Source organism: Antechinus flavipes, chromosome 3 (assembly GCF_016432865.1).
Source record: "Antechinus flavipes isolate AdamAnt ecotype Samford, QLD, Australia chromosome 3, AdamAnt_v2, whole genome shotgun sequence".
Taxonomy (NCBI): Eukaryota; Metazoa; Chordata; class Mammalia; order Dasyuromorphia; family Dasyuridae; genus Antechinus; species Antechinus flavipes.
Genome location: NC_067400.1, coordinates 611,804,627 through 611,822,273, shown reverse-complemented (window position 1 = coordinate 611,822,273; position 17,647 = coordinate 611,804,627). Strand labels below are relative to the sequence as shown.

Here is a 17,647-nt window from a genome sequence, read left to right as displayed (position 1 = left end):
GTACAGAAATCACCTCCACAAAATTATAGAGATCAAACATGACTCCAAAGAAGTGATATGGTCAGCTTGATCTTAATCTAACTCTCTCGCACTTTGTGGAACTGGGGAGGGCCACAATTTCGTGTCTTAGAACCTTTTTTGATATATTCAGTGAGTGCTGACTTTCATTTTTCTATTATAAGAAACGGTTCAGAGGGAAGAATGCTAAAAAATAATTTTTAGGGGAAAAAAAACCCTTGCCCTATTTAAACGTACCCTTCTCAGGCATTTGGGGCGTGGTATAATGGGGTGCCCTGTGGCCTTTCAGACGGGTCTTCAGGAGCTCTCTCCAGTATGACCTGAAGCAAACACCAGCCTCGGCACTAAATTCCCAAGGGTGTGCTACCGAGTTGGTGGAGGGAATTGATTCCTTCCGGAGTTCCCTACTCCGTGAAATCCCGGGTCTGGCCCCAGGCTCCCGATCGGGCCACGGCTATTTTGGAATGATTGTGGAATGTGGTCTGACTAGCGGGTCCGAACCTCATTTCCGCCAGACTTGTAATTTCCCCGTAGTTCCCAACAGAGTGAATTGTTTCAGACGTGATTTGTTTTTAGACTTCTTTGGGCTATCAGTGACTCGGCAAGCATTGGTCAGTCCCCACTAAGTGCCCGACACTGTCCTAGGTCCTAAGACTTAGCGGCATAGAGCTTGGAACACAGTAGGCACTTTCTCCTTCCCTTCGAAATTCCCTTAGCACTTAATCTGTGCTCGTTTGCATTCTATCGCAAACAATCCCTCCCTACGATGAGTGGACGCTGCAACGGGGGAGCCGGGAAAGGCCAGGCGGGCAGGGGGTGGAGGGGCACGAGTGAGGAAGCGGAGAGTGACCAGCGCCGCACGGGTGAGCCACAAAGGTGGAGCAGACTTTGGGAGCCACGGAAGGGGCTGGGCAAGTGCCCCATAGCCCCGCCCCCTGAACGAGGACTGGCCCCACCCGGAGCCGCGGGCATATCGTCTCCCCTCCCCACCCCAGTCACTTCCGCTTCTCGGAATGGCCCCCGGAGCTGCGGAGTGAAACCAGGGCCTGGCTTCCGGGGGGCGGGGACAGGGATGGGGACGGAGGAGTCATCCAAGTCCTCTCCCCTCCTTCCCCGGCTAGGCTAGGCTGATGCCCCGCCCCCCGCCTTAGCCCCCGGGACCCGGGCGTCCCAGCATAGTTCCTCGCGTGTCCTCGCAGCCCCGCGTGGGTCCCGAGAGCTCCAGAAAGAGTCTGTCCTGAGTCACGGGGAGGGGGGAACTTGGTGGGGTTTTTAAAGGCGCAGACATCCACCCCTTCTTCACCGGCATCCCGTTCTGGGGAGCAGCGGGGGGGGCGGGGACGCCAGGGTCCCGTTATGCAGCGGGAAGGGGCGGGGCCGGAGCGGCAGGTCCGGGCGACTGGGCTCTAGGGCCGCGCGGACGCCCAGAGAAGGAACGTCGCCCCGGGCGGGGCCGCCCCTGAGTCACCCCGGCCCCGCCCGACCCTCCTGCGCCGGACCCGACTGGAGCGGATCTCGGAGGATAGGACGCCAGTCCGGAGCCGGGAAACTGAGGCCGAGATCAGGGTGAGAGGGTCCCCAGATCCGGGCTCCGAGTCAGAGACACCCCCCAGGCCGGGATCCCCAGCCCCGCTCAGGTCTCCCCCAGCCTGGCCTCGAGCACCCCAAACGCCTGCTTCAGTGCCGCCTGTCCCATGTTTCCTGACCCCCATGCTCAGTCACAAGCAAGCGCTCCCCCCAACCCGAGGGCCCCAAGCCAGCCCCAGACTCCCCTGACTCCCAGCCCCTCAAACCCGCCTCGAGACCCCCGCTGCCGCCCCGAGCACTCCCGCCGCGCGTCTCGGCCGGGCCGGGGTCCTGACTCGTGTTCCCCCCCACCTCCCCGCCCCAGGTCCTGCAGACATGTTCCTGGTTAATTCATTCCTGGGCGGCAAGGGCGGCGGCGGCGGCGGAGCCGGCAACGCTCTCGGGGGGCTGCTCAGCGGCGGCGGAGGGGGCGGCGGCGGCGGCGGCATCGGCAATGTCATCGGGGGGCTGCTCAGCGGCGGCGGCGGCGGCGGAGGCGGCGGCGGCGCTGGAGGCATCGGCAATGTCATCGGGGGGCTGCTCAGCGGAGGCGGTGGAGGCGGCGGCGGCGGCGGCGGCGGCAGGGCGGGGGGCGCCATGGGCTTCCTAGGCGGCGTCATCAACGCCATCAGGTGAGCCGGGGTCCTGGGGTCCCTGAGCTGCGGTCAGGGGAAACCTGGGCATGGGGAGCCCCGGGACGGGAGGGGGCCGGAATATGGGGAGCCCCGGGACGGGAGGGGGCCGGAATATGGGGAGCCCCGGGACACGGGGAGCCTGGGGTAGGGGGAGCCCCGAGACATGGGGAGCCAGGAATATGGGGAGCCCCGGGACATGAGAGGGCCTAGGATATGGAGAGCTCCACCATATGAGGGGGCCGGAATATGGGGAGCCCCGGGACATAGGGAGCCTGGGGTAGGGGGAGCCCCGGACGTGGGGAGGTCCCGGAGGAAGCTGGGAAGGGGAGTGGGCGGGAGCCAGTTGGTGAATCCGCTTAAGCAGTGTTAACCTGCTGCAGTAGAAGTCATGGCAGGTGTTGGCCGAGGCGGGGATTGGTTCAGACCAGGCTCTGTTTACAATGCAGGGAAGAGCCAAGAAACTTCTCTTGAACCCGGGCTTCCCATGAATGAGGGGGTTGGGACTCCCCGGTGTGCCCAGGATTGAAAAGGTTCTGAATTTATTTGGCCCGGAAGGTCCGGAAGGGGTCTCACTGGTGCCCCTCACAGCTGAGGAAACTGAGGCTCCCCAGAGTCAGACACGCCGGAGGGACCCCGGGAGGTGGGGGATGGGCACGGACCAGAGGGAGCCCCCTGCCCCGAGAGCTCCATAGTCTGGATACAATAGGGCGGGAGCCACGGATGTGTGTGTATATATATGTATTGGGGGGCTGGGAGAAGCAGAAGGACTCAAGTCTTCCCTTTGAAGCCCAATATTTGTGTGACTGGACAGATCTGTTTCCTTCTGTGTAAAAAGGGGCTGGGATAGGGGCCTTCCAGATGGACATTGGAGACCCACAGTTTGAGTAATGTCCGGTGGGGAGGAGGGGGCCTGGGGGAGAGTAAATGGAGCTGGCTGAGAGCGGGGAACTGGATGCCGGCTTAGGGCAGGCTCTGACTCCCCCGGGAGTCTGTAGGGAGCCAGAAGCGGCCAGGGGGGGAAGCATCTTGCCCGGCCCCCATCCCTTTTTGTCTCCGGTTTCCTGTTGGGCGTCCTTATGGAAGCCAAGGACCCCTGCTGCAGGTCTGACTCTAGTGAGACCCCCGTGGCCTGTTCCGGGGCCCTGGATGTGTCACGTGTCGGGGGTCGGGCACAAGGCTGTGGCCGAGCCCTTAGGGAGGGGCTGGGAGCAGAGCGGGCTCCTGGGGGTCGGCTGCTGGGGGCAGTGGGCGGGGCCTGGGGAGATGCCGGCGGCAGAGGGTGGCAGGCTGGGTGACAGCAGCGCGAGGAAGGCCGAGGATGTGGTGAGGGAGCGGGCCTCCTTCTGGATGTGCCCGTGGCGGGGCTGCCCCTTTCCTCCCGTTGGTCCCGTCCCTTTGTGGATGAGGGGCTTTATCTGAGCCCGGCGGTGGGACGTGAGCCCCCTGGGGGCAGGGGCGCTTTCCTGGTGTGTTTTGCCCCATCGGTGTTTACCAGAGCCTCCAGCCGTGTGGGAGCATCCGCAGTGGGAAGGATAGGAGGGAGGGAGGCGAGGGCCGGTCAGGACCCATGTGGCACCAGCCTTAAGCTTTGGGCTGTGGATCAGAGGAGTGATAGGTGGTACCCAGCTCCAGGAGGGGATCCCAGGGGGAGCCTTCTGGGGGAAGGAGCGCGGTGGGAGATAGATCTGGTGAGAGGGAAAGCATTTATTCGGTGCTGGCGGGGGGCCAAGCTTCGCTGGGGGCCGGGGCACGGTGAAAGTCAGATCCTGCGCCCAGCCTGAGGGGAGGAGACGCTCACAGGGGCGTCCCAGCTGCAAGTCTCCCGGGGTGGGGGCGGGAGCGCTACTTGCCAGTCAGGAGCTGGGAACGGAGCTGAACGTCCCAGAGGACTTGGTGAAGGGTTTGGGGGTAAGGGAGAAAGATAAGCCATGAAGCATAACCCTGGGGAAGGAGGCCACGTTGGGGACGGTTCGGGGGCCTGCCTTGCAGTCAGGAGGGCCCGAGTTCAAATTCTGCCTGTGGTCTTTTCTCACCACACTCTCCCAATGCAAGCCATGGCAGAGACTCCCCCACCCACCATCAAGCTCCGGAGAACTGTTAGAATCAAAAACAAATCCCTGTGTCATCTTCTGGAAATTTTTGGTCTGGACTGGCAGTCTCTGGTGTTGGGAACTCCCGGTGAGGGGGAGCCCTCCCAGAATGCAGACTTTCAATGGTCTCGTAGCGGGTCCCAGCTCACAGCCAGGGACTTCTAAGGCATCTTCCGGTCCTTCCAGACCCACCTGGAACGAGATCAGCCTTGTCCCCGCCACCTTTACATTGTCGTGGCTCACTTACCTGTGGCCATCTCTTTGTGAAACCTCTTGAGGTATTCCATTTCCTTCTCCGGCTCATTTTTACAGGTGAGGAAACTGAGGCAAGCAGGATTAAGGACTTGCCCAGGCTCACATGGCTAGTGAGGGTGAATTTGAACTCTGGTCTTTCTGACTCCAGGCCTGATGGCCTATCCACTGGGCGGGCAAGTGGCCCTTTCCTTTGCATAGATAAAAAAATTACAGCTAATTACCCCTGTCTGCCGACCCCAGATTTCCCTGTGTGGCAGTAGAAGCTCTCTCTCTCTCTCTCTCTCTCTCTCTCTTTTCCTCTCTATCTCTCTCTTTTTCTCTGTCTCTTTCTCTCTGTGTCTCTCTGTCTCTCTTTGTCTCTTTCTCTCTGTCTCTTTCTGTTTCTCTGTCTCTCTGTCTTTTTCTCTGTCTCTTTCTCTTTTTCTCTCTGTCTCTGTCTCTCTTTCTGTCTCTCTTTTTCTCTTTGTCTCTGTCTCTCTGTTTCTCTTTGTCTCTTTCTCTGTCTCTGTCTCTTTTTCTCTCTCTCTTTTTCTCCTTCTCTCTCTGTCTCTCTGTCTCTCTCTCTCTCTCACTCTCTCTGTTGATATAGAGATTAGCAATTATCTTGCTTTGAGATTTGAAAAGTTCTCCATCTCCATTATCTCACTGGAACTTTCCCATAATTCTGCCCAGTAGATACTGTGAGTTTTTATCACCATTGACCCAGGAGGCCCAGAGAGTTTACGTAGCTTGGCTGTGGCCACAGAGTGAGAGAGGGTCCGAGTTTCTGTGTGGAAGGGATTTGTATTTTTTGCCTTCCCTGTGGCGGGAGATGGACAGAGGAAGGGAGAAAATTTGGAACTGAAAATTAAAGTCAAAACCAGATCCGGAGTCTTGGGCTCCTGACCCCCAAGCCTGGGTGACCGACTCATTCTACAGGGACGAGATTGGGTCGGCGCTAACTCTCCCCACCTCTGCCCTCCCCCGGCCCAGCACAGTCCCTGGGAAATGTTTGCTTAGAAGCTGTGAGATCCCATGAAGCAATGAGGTGAGGAGTGGCCACGAGTTCAGTTTGGAATGTGTGTCTGAGGTGGGACTGGCCTGGCCTGGAGGTGTGGGAGATAGAGGATGGGGCCTGAGGGGACAGAGACAGAGGGAGAGACAAAGGGAGAGAATCAAGAGGGAGACAAAGGGAGAGACAGAGAGGCAGAGGGAGAGAGACAAAGGGAGAGACCAAAAGACAACCTGTAATCAGGATATGGGAGATGGGGAAAATCCTGAAGAATCTTTCAGTGATAAAAGGAAGAGAAGTTTCTCTGAGGGAGAAAGCAGAGAACAGGGCAGGGGTGGGGATAGACAAGTTACTGAGGACTGTGGGATCAGCGCACAGCAGGAGCTGCAAGGAAGGCTAGAGTCCTGTTTTGTAAACAGGAGACTCAAAACCCAAATTGACCAGGCTAGTGCGGGCGGTATCGACCCAAAGCAATTTTTTCTATTTGTTTAGAACTTCACAAACCCGCCCTAACTCACTGCCACCTGAAAAAAGGTGGTTGTGAAACAACAGATTGTGATTTTCTTTCCCAGCAAAAGCAGAAAACCCGGGACTTTCACAGCTGTCCTGCTTTTCCGTGCTCCTTTCTGACCCGCCTTTTTAAAAACTGTGCTCCATGACCCTCCCTAATTTTGCACCCTCGCTCTCTCCCTCTGCCATTGGGACTCACTGAGAAAGAAAAAGGACGCCCTCAGCTCCTGAGCAGAGCAGCTCCTCCGGAGTCAGGGCACTTGTTCTCGCCTGGGCGTTTGTTGGTCTTTACAACATTGGCCACTGTATACCTTGTCCTGGATCTAGGTCCTTACAGCGTTGCCACTGTATACCTTGTCCCGGATCTAGGTCCTTACAGCGTTGCCACTGTATACCTTGTCCTGCATCTCCCAGCACAGCAGTGTCCTGGAACGTTCCTACATCATGCCTTGATGGCCGTGCCCCTTTGATGCGCTTTCTCTCAGCTTCCAATTCCTTGCCCGCCCAAAAAGAGCTGCCATGAGTCCCTTTGTGCCCGTGGGTGCTTTCGTTCTCTGACTTCTGGGGTACCCGGCCCGTGCTTCCTGCTAGATGGGAAGCAGGGGCTGAGCGCCTCGGCCAGTGCCTGGAGGACCAGACTCACGGGATGGAGGGATGGCTCAGAGCTGGCAGGAAGCTGCCGACACAAGCCTTACAGTAACAGGCAAGCCCAGCAGGGCTATTGGAAGGATACCTGGGTGTCTCCTCCTGGGGGACAGTTGGCAGTCCCCCAGGGGCCAGGAGAGAACCGGCCCCGGCTCGGGATGGGGATTCCCCCAGCATGGGGGGAGGCTGCTTGAGGCACCTTGGGGGTGAGGGGCGTATTTAAAAGTAGTTGGCTTCCTTTGTAATCCTACGTGTTTTACTGATTTAAAAACCTGCTTCTAGGAAGGGGTGCAGAGGTTTTACCACATGGGGCCCTCGTTTAACAAACGTGGAGACCAAGGCCCGGGGAGATGAAGTTTCTTGCTGATCGTCACCTGGGGAATAAGTGGCCCGGGTGGGCCAGCTGCTAGAGACGATTTTTAAAGTTTATTTATTTTGAATACATAGTATTTTATGAATTTAGAGGCAATTCTGGATAAACTTTTGTTGAAATAGAAAACTGGAGACAGGAAGTCCGAAGGGTTAGCTCAGGAAAGGTGCTGTGGCTGTCCTGGGCCTTCAGTGGGGAGAGCCTCAGACCCCAGCATGGAAAGGGGGGAGAAGTTGGCCAATCCGTCCCTCCCCCCTTGGAGATGAGGATGGGAGGGGGTGGTGGAGGCCCCTCCTGCAGCAGGGGTACTGCCCCTCATAGAAAGGACAAGGCCCTGCCAGAAGCGGGGAAGGGCTTGCCCACGGCGGGGTGGGGGGGGTGGGGGGGGCGACCACTCCGGCAGAATGCTGCTGGGAGCCTCCCTTTGCCAGGAGCCGGGTCTGGTTTCCTGAGATCTCATAGTTACCTGGTTCTGCGGGCACTTTGTCAGGAAGTGATTGAGATTTTGAATGAAACCAAGAAGCATCTGGAGGGGGAAGGGAGGGTGTAGGGACCCAAACTTGGGGGGGGGGGAATCCGTGAGTGGAGCATTCTGGGAGGGGGCAGGGGGTGGGGATTTCTGGTTCTTGGCAGGGATCCGGCTGCAGCTCCCAGGGTGGGTGAGGAGGCTCTCGGCCTGGGCAGAGGCCTTTCTGCAGGCTGCCAGACCGGTTTGGGAAGAGGATGGGCCGGCCTCTGCCCCTTCCCTGACGCCCCCCCCTCCTGTTCTTCTCTCTAGTGAAGCTGCAGCCAATTATAACCCAGAGCCCCCGGTAAGTGAAGCCCCCTGACCCACGGAGGCCCCAGAGGGGGGCAAGCTGGGTGCTTGGGTGGGAGGAGCCCGCCCGGATGGAGAACTGGCCGTGTCTGCACTGACCCTGCTCTTCCCCCCAGCCCCCTCGGTCCCACTACTCCAACATCGAAGCCAATGAGAGCGAGGAGGTCCGGCAGTTCAGGAGGCTGTTTGCTCAGCTGGCGGGCGATGTGAGTGTCTCCTCCTCGGGCCCCCCGGGGTGAACGGGCACCCAGCACCGGGGTCCAGCCCCTTCCCCCGCCCTCCTCCTTCCCCAACGTCTCCCCCCGACCTCTCCCTGCAGGACATGGAGGTCAGTGCCTCGGAGCTCATGAACATCCTGAATAAGGTGGTGACCCGACGTGAGTGCCCGGTGACCGGCGGGAGGGCTGGGCCGGGCGCTGAGGTGGGCGAACTCTGACCTCGGGCCTTGCTCTCCACAGATCCTGACCTGAAGACGGACGGTTTTGCCATCGACACCTGCCGGAGCATGGTGGCCGTCATGGACGTATCCTTGGGCTTCGGGGGGGCTTGGGGGCTGGGCCCGGGGTCCCCACTCTGACCTCCCGCGGGGTGGGAGCTGCGCCCTGCACAGAATGGCCTCCCTCCCAGTTCGAGCCTTAACTCTGCCTCCACCAGAGCGACACCACGGGCAAGCTGGGCTTCGAGGAGTTTAAGTACCTTTGGAACAACATAAAGAAGTGGCAGGTGGGCCTGCCCCCAGCACCCGCCCCCCCTCCCCAGCGCCCACTGCCTCCCCACCAGGGACCTTCCCGCGCCCTCTGACCTCTCCCCGTCCCCTTCCCCTCTCCAGGCCATCTACAAACAGTACGACGTAGACCGCTCGGGGACCATCGGCAGCAACGAGCTCCCGGGAGCCTTCTCGGCTGCAGGTTCGGGGGCTCTAGGGCTGGAGGGGTGCATTCGCCCAGCAGTGGGGGGCGGGGGCGGGGCCAGCACTCCTGGGCCCTGACGGTTTGGGAGGGAACAGACCTGGGATTGGGTCAGTCCAGGAAACAGGCCCTGCAGGACAGGAAATAACTCGTGGCCCCGTAGATGTGGCCCGCAGTGGGTAGAGCACCAGCCCTGGAGTCAGGAGGACCTGAGTTCAAATCTGATCTCAGATACTTAACCTTAACTGTGTGATCCTGGGCAAGTCACTTAGCCCCAATTGCCTCAGGGGAAAAACCAAACCTGCTTTTTGACTGGTCTTGACCTTGGATGGGAAAAATCCTCTGGCTGAAAATTCTGTCGCGATGTAGGCTTCCAATAGAGCTGTGACCAAAAATGGCGGGATCTGAACCCAGGCTCCTGAGCCTCGCCCCACAGAAGGCCCACAAATGGGCCGCAACCGACCCGGACCCTCAGCTCCCCCAGGCGGCAGCAGCTGATCCGCTCGGTGCCCTGTTGGCCTCTGACCAATCACTGAGCCCCGGGGAGATCCCAGCCCCGGCCCCTGCCCTTCCACAAGCCGGGACTTAGAGCTGGGCTTCCAGGGCAGCCAGGCCGGCCCCTTCGGAGAGGGGGAAGCGAGGCCTGGAGAAGGTCCCACGGAGGCAGAGAAGGCCCGAGTTCGAGCCCTTCCTGGGACACCCAGCCTCAGTGCCTTCGTTTACAGAAAGGGGGAGTGAATCCTTGCGCCCCCTCCCTCCTGAGGTGGCTGTGGGCAGCTGCCTGTGACCCTGAGTGCCCGACGTTTGTGGGAGGGGTCAGTGAAATCCCTCCTCTCAGTGACAGGCCGGACTCAGAGTCCAATCCAGCCGGTGTTTACTAAGCACCTACTATGTGCTAGCACTGGGGACCCACTTAATCCAAAGAAAATCCTCCCCCCACAGGGATTATGCGCTGGAGGCTTGTGGGGAGAGCCAGCCTCAGTCAAACAGCAGGTTTGGTTTTTCCCCTGAGGCAGTTGGGGTTAAGGGACTTGCCCAGGGTCACACAGCCAGGAAGTGTTCAGTGTCTGAGACCAGATTTTAACTCGGGTCCTCCTGACTCCAAGGCTGGGGCTCTATCCACTGCGCCCCCAGCTGCCCCCCAAAAGTCTCTGTTAAAGCACCTACTGTGTGCTGAGTTTTGCTGCTGCCCGCTTGGGAGCCCACAATCTGAGCCCCTTTTTCTGTCAATAAGACTGAGGGCAATCACCGCCACCTCCCAGCAGTGCTGAAAGGCCCAGAGGCAATGGAAACGGCCAGGTGGACCCCGAGGGCCCCGGGAGTGTTCGGTGCCTCACTGGAGCCACAGGCCCTGAGGGCCCCCCTTCCACAGGGGCGGGACCCCCACAGAACCGGCGCGTGGGGGCTTGCTGGGCCCTGCCCCCGGGCGTGGTGGGGGAGGGCAGAGGGGGATCCCCTGACCCCTGGTGCCCCCGCCAGGCTTCCAGCTCAGCCCGGAGCTGTACCAGATGATCATTCGGCGCTACTCCGACGAGGATGGCAGCATGGACTTCGACAACTTCATCAGCTGCCTCGTGCGCCTCGACGCCATGTTCCGTGAGTGAGCCGGGCCCGCGGGGCAGCCCCTCCCCATTCTGGGCCCTTGGACCCCGTCCTGGGGCGGGCGCCGGGTTCCCAGGCCTTCCCATGATGCACCGCTCTCCTGCCAACCATTCTGTCCCCCCCAACCCAGGTGCCTTCAAGTCCCTGGACAAAGATGGCAGCGGGCAGATCCGGGTGAACATCCAAGAGGTGAGGGCCGCCGCCCTGGGGGGTCTGGTCCGGGAGCTGCTCTCAGCCGGGGAGGGGCTGGCCCCTGGGCGGCACCCAGCTCACTCTCCCCCCTCCCCCGCAGTGGCTGCAGCTGACCATGTACTCCTGAGGCCGGGCATCCTTCCTGACTGCAGCTGTCCATCTCAGCCCGACGTGGGAGCCTCTGGCAGGGGCGCCCGCAGCCGCTGGTGCTGTGCCGTCCCTGGGCGCGCCCTCGTACCCCCGCCTGAGCAAACGCGGCCTCCACCAGGAGCCCCTGCTCCCCTTCCCCCTCCCCCAGCACCCCTGTAAACACATCCCCTTCTCTAACACGTCAGCCCCCGCCCCCCCTCCTGCCCCCCAGCACCCCTACAAACACATCCCCTTCTCTAACACGCCAGCCCCCTGCTCCCCCCTCCTTCCCCCGAACGCCCCCAGCACCCCTGTGAACAGTTCTTCTCTAACACGCCTTCCCCTGCTCCCAGTGTCTCTGAGCTGGCCCCCAGCACCCCTGTAAACAGCCCCCTTCCCCCTCCCCGCTCCCCCCTGAGCCCCCTGCAAATACCCCGTGTGCCCTAGCGTGCCGGCGCCACCCCAGGACCCTGCCCACGTGTGTTCTGAGCTTCACCACGCCCCCGCCCCCGCCCCCCCCCACCTGGCTGGTGTCTAGTGCCTTCCCCATGTGCTTCAGCCCCGCCCCCCGGGGTGGGCCTGGGGCTGGGGCAGGGCTTCAGGGTGGCCCCAAGGCCCAAAATAAACAGTGGTCACAAGACTGGGGCCTCCTGTGCTGTGTTCGGGCCCCTTGTGGCCAGCTGGGTGAGGGGGCCGGGCTGGGGTCCCGGGGCTCTCAGTGGGGGGAGGGGTGTTGTCCCCCGGGTCACCATGAGCTCCCCACATTCAGGGACTGATGGCCTGAGGGCGGGGGATGGGCCCCATTTGGTGAGCAGCAGCAGGGGCCGACCCCAGGGAGCCAGGCCCTGGCACCTGTCGGGAGTCCCCCATCTGCCTGCAGGAGCCCGGGGAGGGCTGAAGGCCCAGAAGGAGCCCAGCCAGGCCGACGCAGTCCCTTCACACAGGCCTGCCCCCCACCTGGTTTCCTGTGACCCCCGGGGACCCCTGGGTGACCCAGGCCATCCAGGAGAGTGGGGGGAGGGGCAGGGCACACCCCTGGAGGGGGGGGGTCCTGAGCAGCCCAGATCGGGCCAGGGCAGCTGCAGCCCTGCCCTGGGTGGGATTCTCTTTTCTGGGTCCTCTGGCTTCCCCCCAGACTCTCTGGAACCCAGGCTTCTGCTATAATGTGGGTGTTGTGGGGGCGGTCCGGGGTCCCGGCTCCCTTTGGGAAAGGGGGAGACAGGGAACCCCCTCCGGGCTGGGCCGATCACAATCACGGACAGACAGACTCCCTCTGGATTAGTGTCTCCCAGCCAGGGACTTTATTTCGGCCCAGGGCCCTGCCAGCCCGTCCCCCCTCCGAAGTCCTGTAGTCCATCTCACTTCTTGTGGGGGAAGGAGGCCCAGCCGAGGCAGAAGAGGCCGTAAGTGGTACCTGAGGGGAGGGAGGGAGTGAGGGGCCTGCCCTGATCTCCCCCTCCCCAGGGCCCCCCCCCCCCCAGCCTGAGGCTTCTTCTGCCCCCCACTCACCTCCCAAGCAAATGGCCATGGTCAGTCTGTAGAGAAGGTTGTCCTGGGGGCCCCCCTTCAGGTGAACCGGGAGGTCGTTTTTCTCCTGGGACGGGGGCAAAGCTTTAGGCTTGAGGGAGGACAGGCCCTGTCGTCACCCCAAAGAGTGGGGAGCGGGGAGCCCCCAAGGCGGGGAGCTGGGGCAGGTTCCAGAAGCGGGAGTCTCAGGAAATGGGGGTGCCCAAGAGAATGTGGCGGCTACCCCAAAGCAAGGGGCCACTCTGGATAAGGCCGGGGGTCCTCGGGGCAGGGGGCTCCGGGCCTGGGTTCCCTCACCTGGAAGAGTTTTTGTTTTTCTGCCACTCTGTTCACCAAGTTTCTGGTACTGGAGCTGAAGGGACGGATCAGGGTCCGGGAGCAGGATATCTGGGGCGGGGAAGGAAAATGAGAAGGGGAGGGTCCTGGGGGGTCTGGTCCGGGAGCTGCTCTCAGCCGGGGAGGGGCTGGCCCCTGGGCGGCACCCAGCTCACTCTCCCCCTCCCCCGCAGTGGCTGCAGCTGACCATGTACTCCTGAGGCCGGGCATCCTTCCTGACTGCAGCTGTCCATCTCAGCCCGACGTGGGAGCCTCTGGCAGGGGCGCCCGCAGCCGCTGGTGCTGTGCCGTCCCTGGGCGCGCCCTCGTACCCCCGCCTGAGCAAACGCGGCCTCCACCAGGAGCCCCTGCTCCCCTTCCCCCTCCCCCAGCACCCCTGTAAACACATCCCCTTCTCTAACACGTCAGCCCCGCCCCCCCTCCTGCCCCCCAGCACCCCTACAAACACATCCCCTTCTCTAACACGCCAGCCCCCTGCTCCCCCCTCCTTCCCCCGAACGCCCCCAGCACCCCTGTGAACAGTTCTTCTCTAACACGCCTTCCCCTGCTCCCAGTGTCTCTGAGCTGGCCCCCAGCACCCCTGTAAACAGCCCCCTTCCCCCTCCCCGCTCCCCCCTGAGCCCCCTGCAAATACCCCGTGTGCCCTAGCGTGCCGGCGCCACCCCAGGACCCTGCCCACGTGTGTTCTGAGCTTCACCACGCCCCCGCCCCCGCCCCCCCCCCACCTGGCTGGTGTCTAGTGCCTTCCCCATGTGCTTCAGCCCCGCCCCCCGGGGTGGGCCTGGGGCTGGGGCAGGGCTTCAGGGTGGCCCCAAGGCCCAAAATAAACAGTGGTCACAAGACTGGGGCCTCCTGTGCTGTGTTCGGGCCCCTTGTGGCCAGCTGGGTGAGGGGGCCGGGCTGGGGTCCCGGGGCTCTCAGTGGGGGGAGGGGTGTTGTCCCCCGGGTCACCATGAGCTCCCCACATTCAGGGACTGATGGCCTGAGGGCGGGGGATGGGCCCCATTTGGTGAGCAGCAGCAGGGGCCGACCCCAGGGAGCCAGGCCCTGGCACCTGTCGGGAGTCCCCCATCTGCCTGCAGGAGCCCGGGGAGGGCTGAAGGCCCAGAAGGAGCCCAGCCAGGCCGACGCAGTCCCTTCACACAGGCCTGCTCCCATCTGGTTTCCTGTGACCCCCGGGGACCCCTGGGTGACCCAGGCCATCCAGGAGAGTGGGGGGAGGGGCAGGGCACACCCCTGGAGGGGGGGGGTCCTGAGCAGCCCAGATCGGGCCAGGGCAGCTGCAGCCCTGCCCTGGGTGGGATTCTCTTTTCTGGGTCCTCTGGCTTCCCCCCAGACTCTCTGGAACCCAGGCTTCTGCTATAATGTGGGTGTTGTGGGGGCGGTCCGGGGTCCCGGCTCCCTTTGGGAAAGGGGGAGACAGGGAACCCCCTCCGGGCTGGGCCGATCACAATCACGGACAGACAGACTCCCTCTGGATTAGTGTCTCCCAGCCAGGGACTTTATTTCGGCCCAGGGCCCTGCCAGCCCGTCCCCCCTCCGAAGTCCTGTAGTCCATCTCACTTCTTGTGGGGGAAGGAGGCCCAGCCGAGGCAGAAGAGGCCGTAAGTGGTACCTGAGGGGAGGGAGGGAGTGAGGGGCCTGCCCTGATCTCCCCCTCCCCAGGGCCCCCCCCCCCCCAGCCTGAGGCTTCTTCTGCCCCCCACTCACCTCCCAAGCAAATGGCCATGGTCAGTCTGTAGAGAAGGTTGTCCTGGGGGCCCCCCTTCAGGTGAACCGGGAGGTCGTTTTTCTCCTGGGACGGGGGCAAAGCTTTAGGCTTGAGGGAGGACAGGCCCTGTCGTCACCCCAAAGAGTGGGGAGCGGGGAGCCCCCAAGGCGGGGAGCTGGGGCAGGTTCCAGAAGCGGGAGTCTCAGGAAATGGGGGTGCCCAAGAGAATGTGGCGGCTACCCCAAAGCAAGGGGCCACTCTGGATAAGGCCGGGGGTCCTCGGGGCAGGGGGCTCCGGGCCTGGGTTCCCTCACCTGGAAGAGTTTTTGTTTTTCTGCCACTCTGTTCACCAAGTTTCTGGTACTGGAGCTGAAGGGACGGATCAGGGTCCGGGAGCAGGATATCTGGGGCGGGGAAGGAAAATGAGAAGGGGAGGGTCCTGGGGTACGGCTGCCAAGGGCAAAGAGCCTGGGCCCGAATCTCAAGAGTTGGGAGGAACCTCCGGGATCAGGGGCCGAGAATCCCCCAATAGCACAGACTGCGGGGAGAGGGACCCAGGGAAGGGGGCATCCCACCTGAGGGCTAACGGAGAGTTCTGGCTGGAGACCCAGCATGCAGAGAGGGCCGTCCCAGGCCGAGTGAGAGAAGGGGCTTCCTGGGAAAGGGACATCCCACCATTCCAGCCCAGGAGTCGGACAGTTTCTGGGGTTGGAGGAGCCCAGCTCCAGAGGAGATGCTTTTGGGAGGCCTGATGGGGCCCGGCTCAGGTCAGAGGGGACCCCGGGCCTAAGTCCCGATGGCTCCCGAGGGTCCCAGAGGGGCCCTGGGATTGGGGCCCGGCTCAGGGCTCGGAGGGGACCCTGGGCCTAAGTCCCGATGGCTCCTGAGGGTCCCAGAGGGGCCCTGGGATTGGAGCCCGGCTCAGGGGTCAGAGGGGACCCGGGCCTAAGTCCCGATGGCTCCTGAGGGTCACAGAGGGGCCCTGGGATTGGGGCCCGGCTCAGGTCAGAGGGGACCCCGGGCCTAAGTCCCGATGGCTCCTGAGGGTCCCAGAGGGGCCCTGGGATTGGGGCCCGGCTCAGGTCTCGGAGGGGACCCGGGCCTAAGTCCCGATGGCTCCTGAGGGTCCCAGAGGGGCCCTGGGATTGGGGCCCGGCTCAGGGCTCGGAGGGGACCCCGGGCCTAAGTCCCGATGGCTCCTGGGGGTCCCAGAGGGGCCTGGGATTGGGGCCCGGCTCAGGGGTCAGAGGGACCCGGGCCTAAGTCCCGATGGCTCCTGGGGGTCCCAGAGGGGCCTGGGATTGGGGCCCGGCTCAGGGCTCAGAGGGGAATGGGTTCCAAAGGGTAAAAAGTCCCAGGCCAGAGCTCAGGAGGTCCCAGTGGGGCCCGGCTCAGGGGTCGGGCCCCCGGGGTGTCCCAGCCCAGGTTAATGAACAGGAGGCTAAAGCCCCTACTGTGTGTCAGGCAGAGAGCGGCTGCTGGGCCTGTGGTAGAGCTCAGGAAGAGCCGAGTTCAAAGTCCAGCCTCCCGGTCCCCAGGAAGTCTGCGCAGCCCCCCAGCCCTCCCCATCTGGGAAGGAAACACAAATGCTCTGGCTAAGGAGACCCCACGGACCAGGTGATAGAGCCCGGGGTCAGCACAGGCAGATGAGGCCGGACAATTGGGCCCGGCTCCGGCCGAGCAATTTACAAGGCAAAGCTGACTCCAACCGAAAGGTCAGAGGCGGCTGCTCCGGAGATGGGACCTAACGGGACTCCAACCCCGGCTCAGGAGGTCAGAGGGGGCTTCAGGCTGGGGGTCCCAGGAGGTCCCAGCTCAGGAGGTCAGAGGGGACTCCCTCCCAGGCTGGGGGTCCCGGTGGGTCTCAGTTCAGGAGGTCAGAGGGGACTCCCTCCCAGGCTGGGGGTCCCGGTGAGTCCCGGTCAGGAGGTCAGAGGGGGCTCCCTTCCAGGCTGGGGGTCCCGGTGGGTCTCAGTTCAGGAGGTCAGAGGGGACTCCCTCCCAGGCTGGGGGTCCCGGTGAGTCCCGGTCAGGAGGTCAGAGGGCGCTCCCTCCCAGGCTGGGGGTCCCAGGGGGTCTCAGCTCAGGAGGTCAGAGGGCGCTCCCTCCCAGGCTGGGGGTCCCGGTGAGTCCCGGTCAGGAGGTCAGAGGGGGCTCCCTTCCAGGGTTTTTTGGATCCCATCTGAGGAGGTCAGGGGGCTCCGGGCGGGGGTCCCGGTGAGTCCAGCTCAGGAAGTCAGGGGGCTCCAGGCCGGGCTCCTTTGGGCCCCAGCTCAGGAGGTCAGAGGGCGCTCCCTCCCAGGCTGGGGGTCCCGGTGGGTCTCAGCCCCGGAGTTGGGGGGAGCCCCCGGGCTGGGGTCTTGGGCCGGCGCTGGGCGCTCACCAACAAGCCCCTCATGGTGCGTCCTGTGCGTGTCCCGTCCGGCGCTGACAGCCCAAGGACACCAGGGGCACGCCCCGCCCCCGCTGAAGCCTTGGCCAGGCTCCGGAGCAACAGCTGAGGGGGCGGGGCCTAACGGGAGGGGCGGAGACTCGAGGAATTGGAGGAAGGCCCAGGAATGGTCCAATGTACGCACGAGAAACCCCGCCACTCTCCCCGTCCAGGGCTCAGAGGCCCAGCCCAGGCACCTCGTGAAGAAGGCAAGGATTGGCTGTCATACCTATCAATCTATCGAGCTTTACGTTTCCATTGGTCAGAGGGCGCGCGGCCCGCAATGTACATAAAGACTCTCGAGCCGGGCTTAGGAGAAGTTGTCAATCAGCTTCTGGGGCCCCCTGGGTTGGGGTCGGGGCGCTCGCAGCCGGGCGGCGCGGTTCCCGGAGAGAGGGGGGCACTTCCCCTTAGCCCCCGCCTCACTGACTATCGCCCCCAAGGAGCAAAGACCCCTCTGTCTCAGGCTGGCTCCATCCTTTCTCCCCCCGCCTCAGTTTACCTTCAGTGTCTCCGAGGGACACTGCGCCGCTACATCATTTTCGCGAGATGAGGCGGTGTCATCGTAACTAAAAGGACGAATAGTCCGGGATACGGTCGGGGGGAGTCGGATTTAGGCGCAGGGTCCGTGGTCAGGCCGCATTCGGGGCCGGGGCCCTGAGATTTAGGGTCAGGGTCACAGCCAGGGCCCCCTCTGGGCTTCTTAGCGCCCCCATCTGGTCCTTTGGCCTCTGAGACGCGGAGAACCTGGAGCTCCATTTAAAAAGAGCAGTGAACAGGCTCCAGCCACGGTCTCGGTTGGGTCCGATGGGGGCTGTTAAAGGGGATTGTTTGAGAGAAAATCTGCAAAAACAAAACCTACCAAAATACCAAAAATAGTCTTTCACTGGCCCCAAAGCTCTGTACAAAGTCGG

The 17,647-nt window shown here is 62.6% G+C and overlaps 2 protein-coding genes across 5 annotated transcripts; one reads left to right on the top strand and one right to left on the bottom strand.

The window, feature by feature from the left end:
• Positions 1-1,469: 1,469 nt before the first annotated feature.
• On the top strand, positions 1,470-13,433 carry CAPNS1 (calpain small subunit 1). Of its 2 annotated transcripts, none has more exons than XM_051988892.1 (11): positions 1,470-1,584; positions 1,910-2,216; positions 7,859-7,892; positions 8,014-8,103; positions 8,217-8,274; positions 8,356-8,420; positions 8,552-8,620; positions 8,727-8,805; positions 10,285-10,401; positions 10,538-10,596; positions 12,765-13,433. In XM_051988892.1, exons 2-11 carry the CDS (start codon positions 1,921-1,923, stop codon positions 12,789-12,791), a joined length of 894 nt encoding a protein of 297 aa, XP_051844852.1. In that variant the 5' UTR covers positions 1,470-1,584; positions 1,910-1,920; the 3' UTR covers positions 12,792-13,433. The 2 variants fall into 2 exon arrangements, with proteins under 2 accessions (XP_051844852.1, XP_051844851.1); XM_051988891.1 differs by lacking the exon at positions 12,765-13,433 and adding an exon at positions 10,700-11,368.
• Positions 12,001-16,804, bottom strand: LOC127556054 (cytochrome c oxidase subunit 7A1, mitochondrial-like). 3 transcript variants are annotated; one of them, XM_051988904.1, is made up of 4 exons: positions 16,686-16,804; positions 14,617-14,706; positions 14,302-14,386; positions 12,001-12,142 (listed from the first exon to the last, which is right to left on the bottom strand). In XM_051988904.1, exons 1-4 carry the CDS (start codon positions 16,698-16,700, stop codon positions 12,087-12,089), a joined length of 246 nt encoding a protein of 81 aa, XP_051844864.1. In that variant the 5' UTR covers positions 16,701-16,804; the 3' UTR covers positions 12,001-12,086. The 3 variants fall into 3 exon arrangements, with proteins under 3 accessions (XP_051844864.1, XP_051844863.1, XP_051844862.1); XM_051988903.1 differs by lacking the exons at positions 14,302-14,386; positions 14,617-14,706 and adding exons at positions 12,238-12,322; positions 12,553-12,642 and having other exon boundaries at positions 16,686-16,803; XM_051988902.1 differs by lacking the exon at positions 12,001-12,142 and adding an exon at positions 14,065-14,206.
• Positions 16,805-17,647: the final 843 nt, after the last annotated feature.

What these genes read in the sequence shown, in the direction of transcription:
- CAPNS1 (XM_051988892.1), top strand. Translation starts at nt 1,921, where the DNA reads ATGTTCCTGGTTAATTCATTCCTGGGCGGCAAGGGCGGCGGCGGCGGC. An exon ending in GAATAAGGTGGTGACCCGAC is followed by an intron (nt 8,275 to 8,355) that starts GTGAGTGCCCGG and finishes TGCTCTCCACAG; the next exon opens with ATCCTGACCTGAAGACGGAC. An exon ending in GCGCCTCGACGCCATGTTCC is followed by an intron (nt 10,402 to 10,537) that starts GTGAGTGAGCCG and finishes CCCCCAACCCAG; the next exon opens with GTGCCTTCAAGTCCCTGGAC.
- LOC127556054 (XM_051988904.1), bottom strand. An exon ending in AAAAACAAAAACTCTTCCAG is followed by an intron (nt 14,387 to 14,616) that starts GTGAGGGAACCC and finishes CCCCCGTCCCAG; the next exon opens with GAGAAAAACGACCTCCCGGT. An exon ending in CATGGCCATTTGCTTGGGAG is followed by an intron (nt 12,143 to 14,301) that starts GTGAGTGGGGGG and finishes CCCTCCCCTCAG; the next exon opens with GTACCACTTACGGCCTCTTC.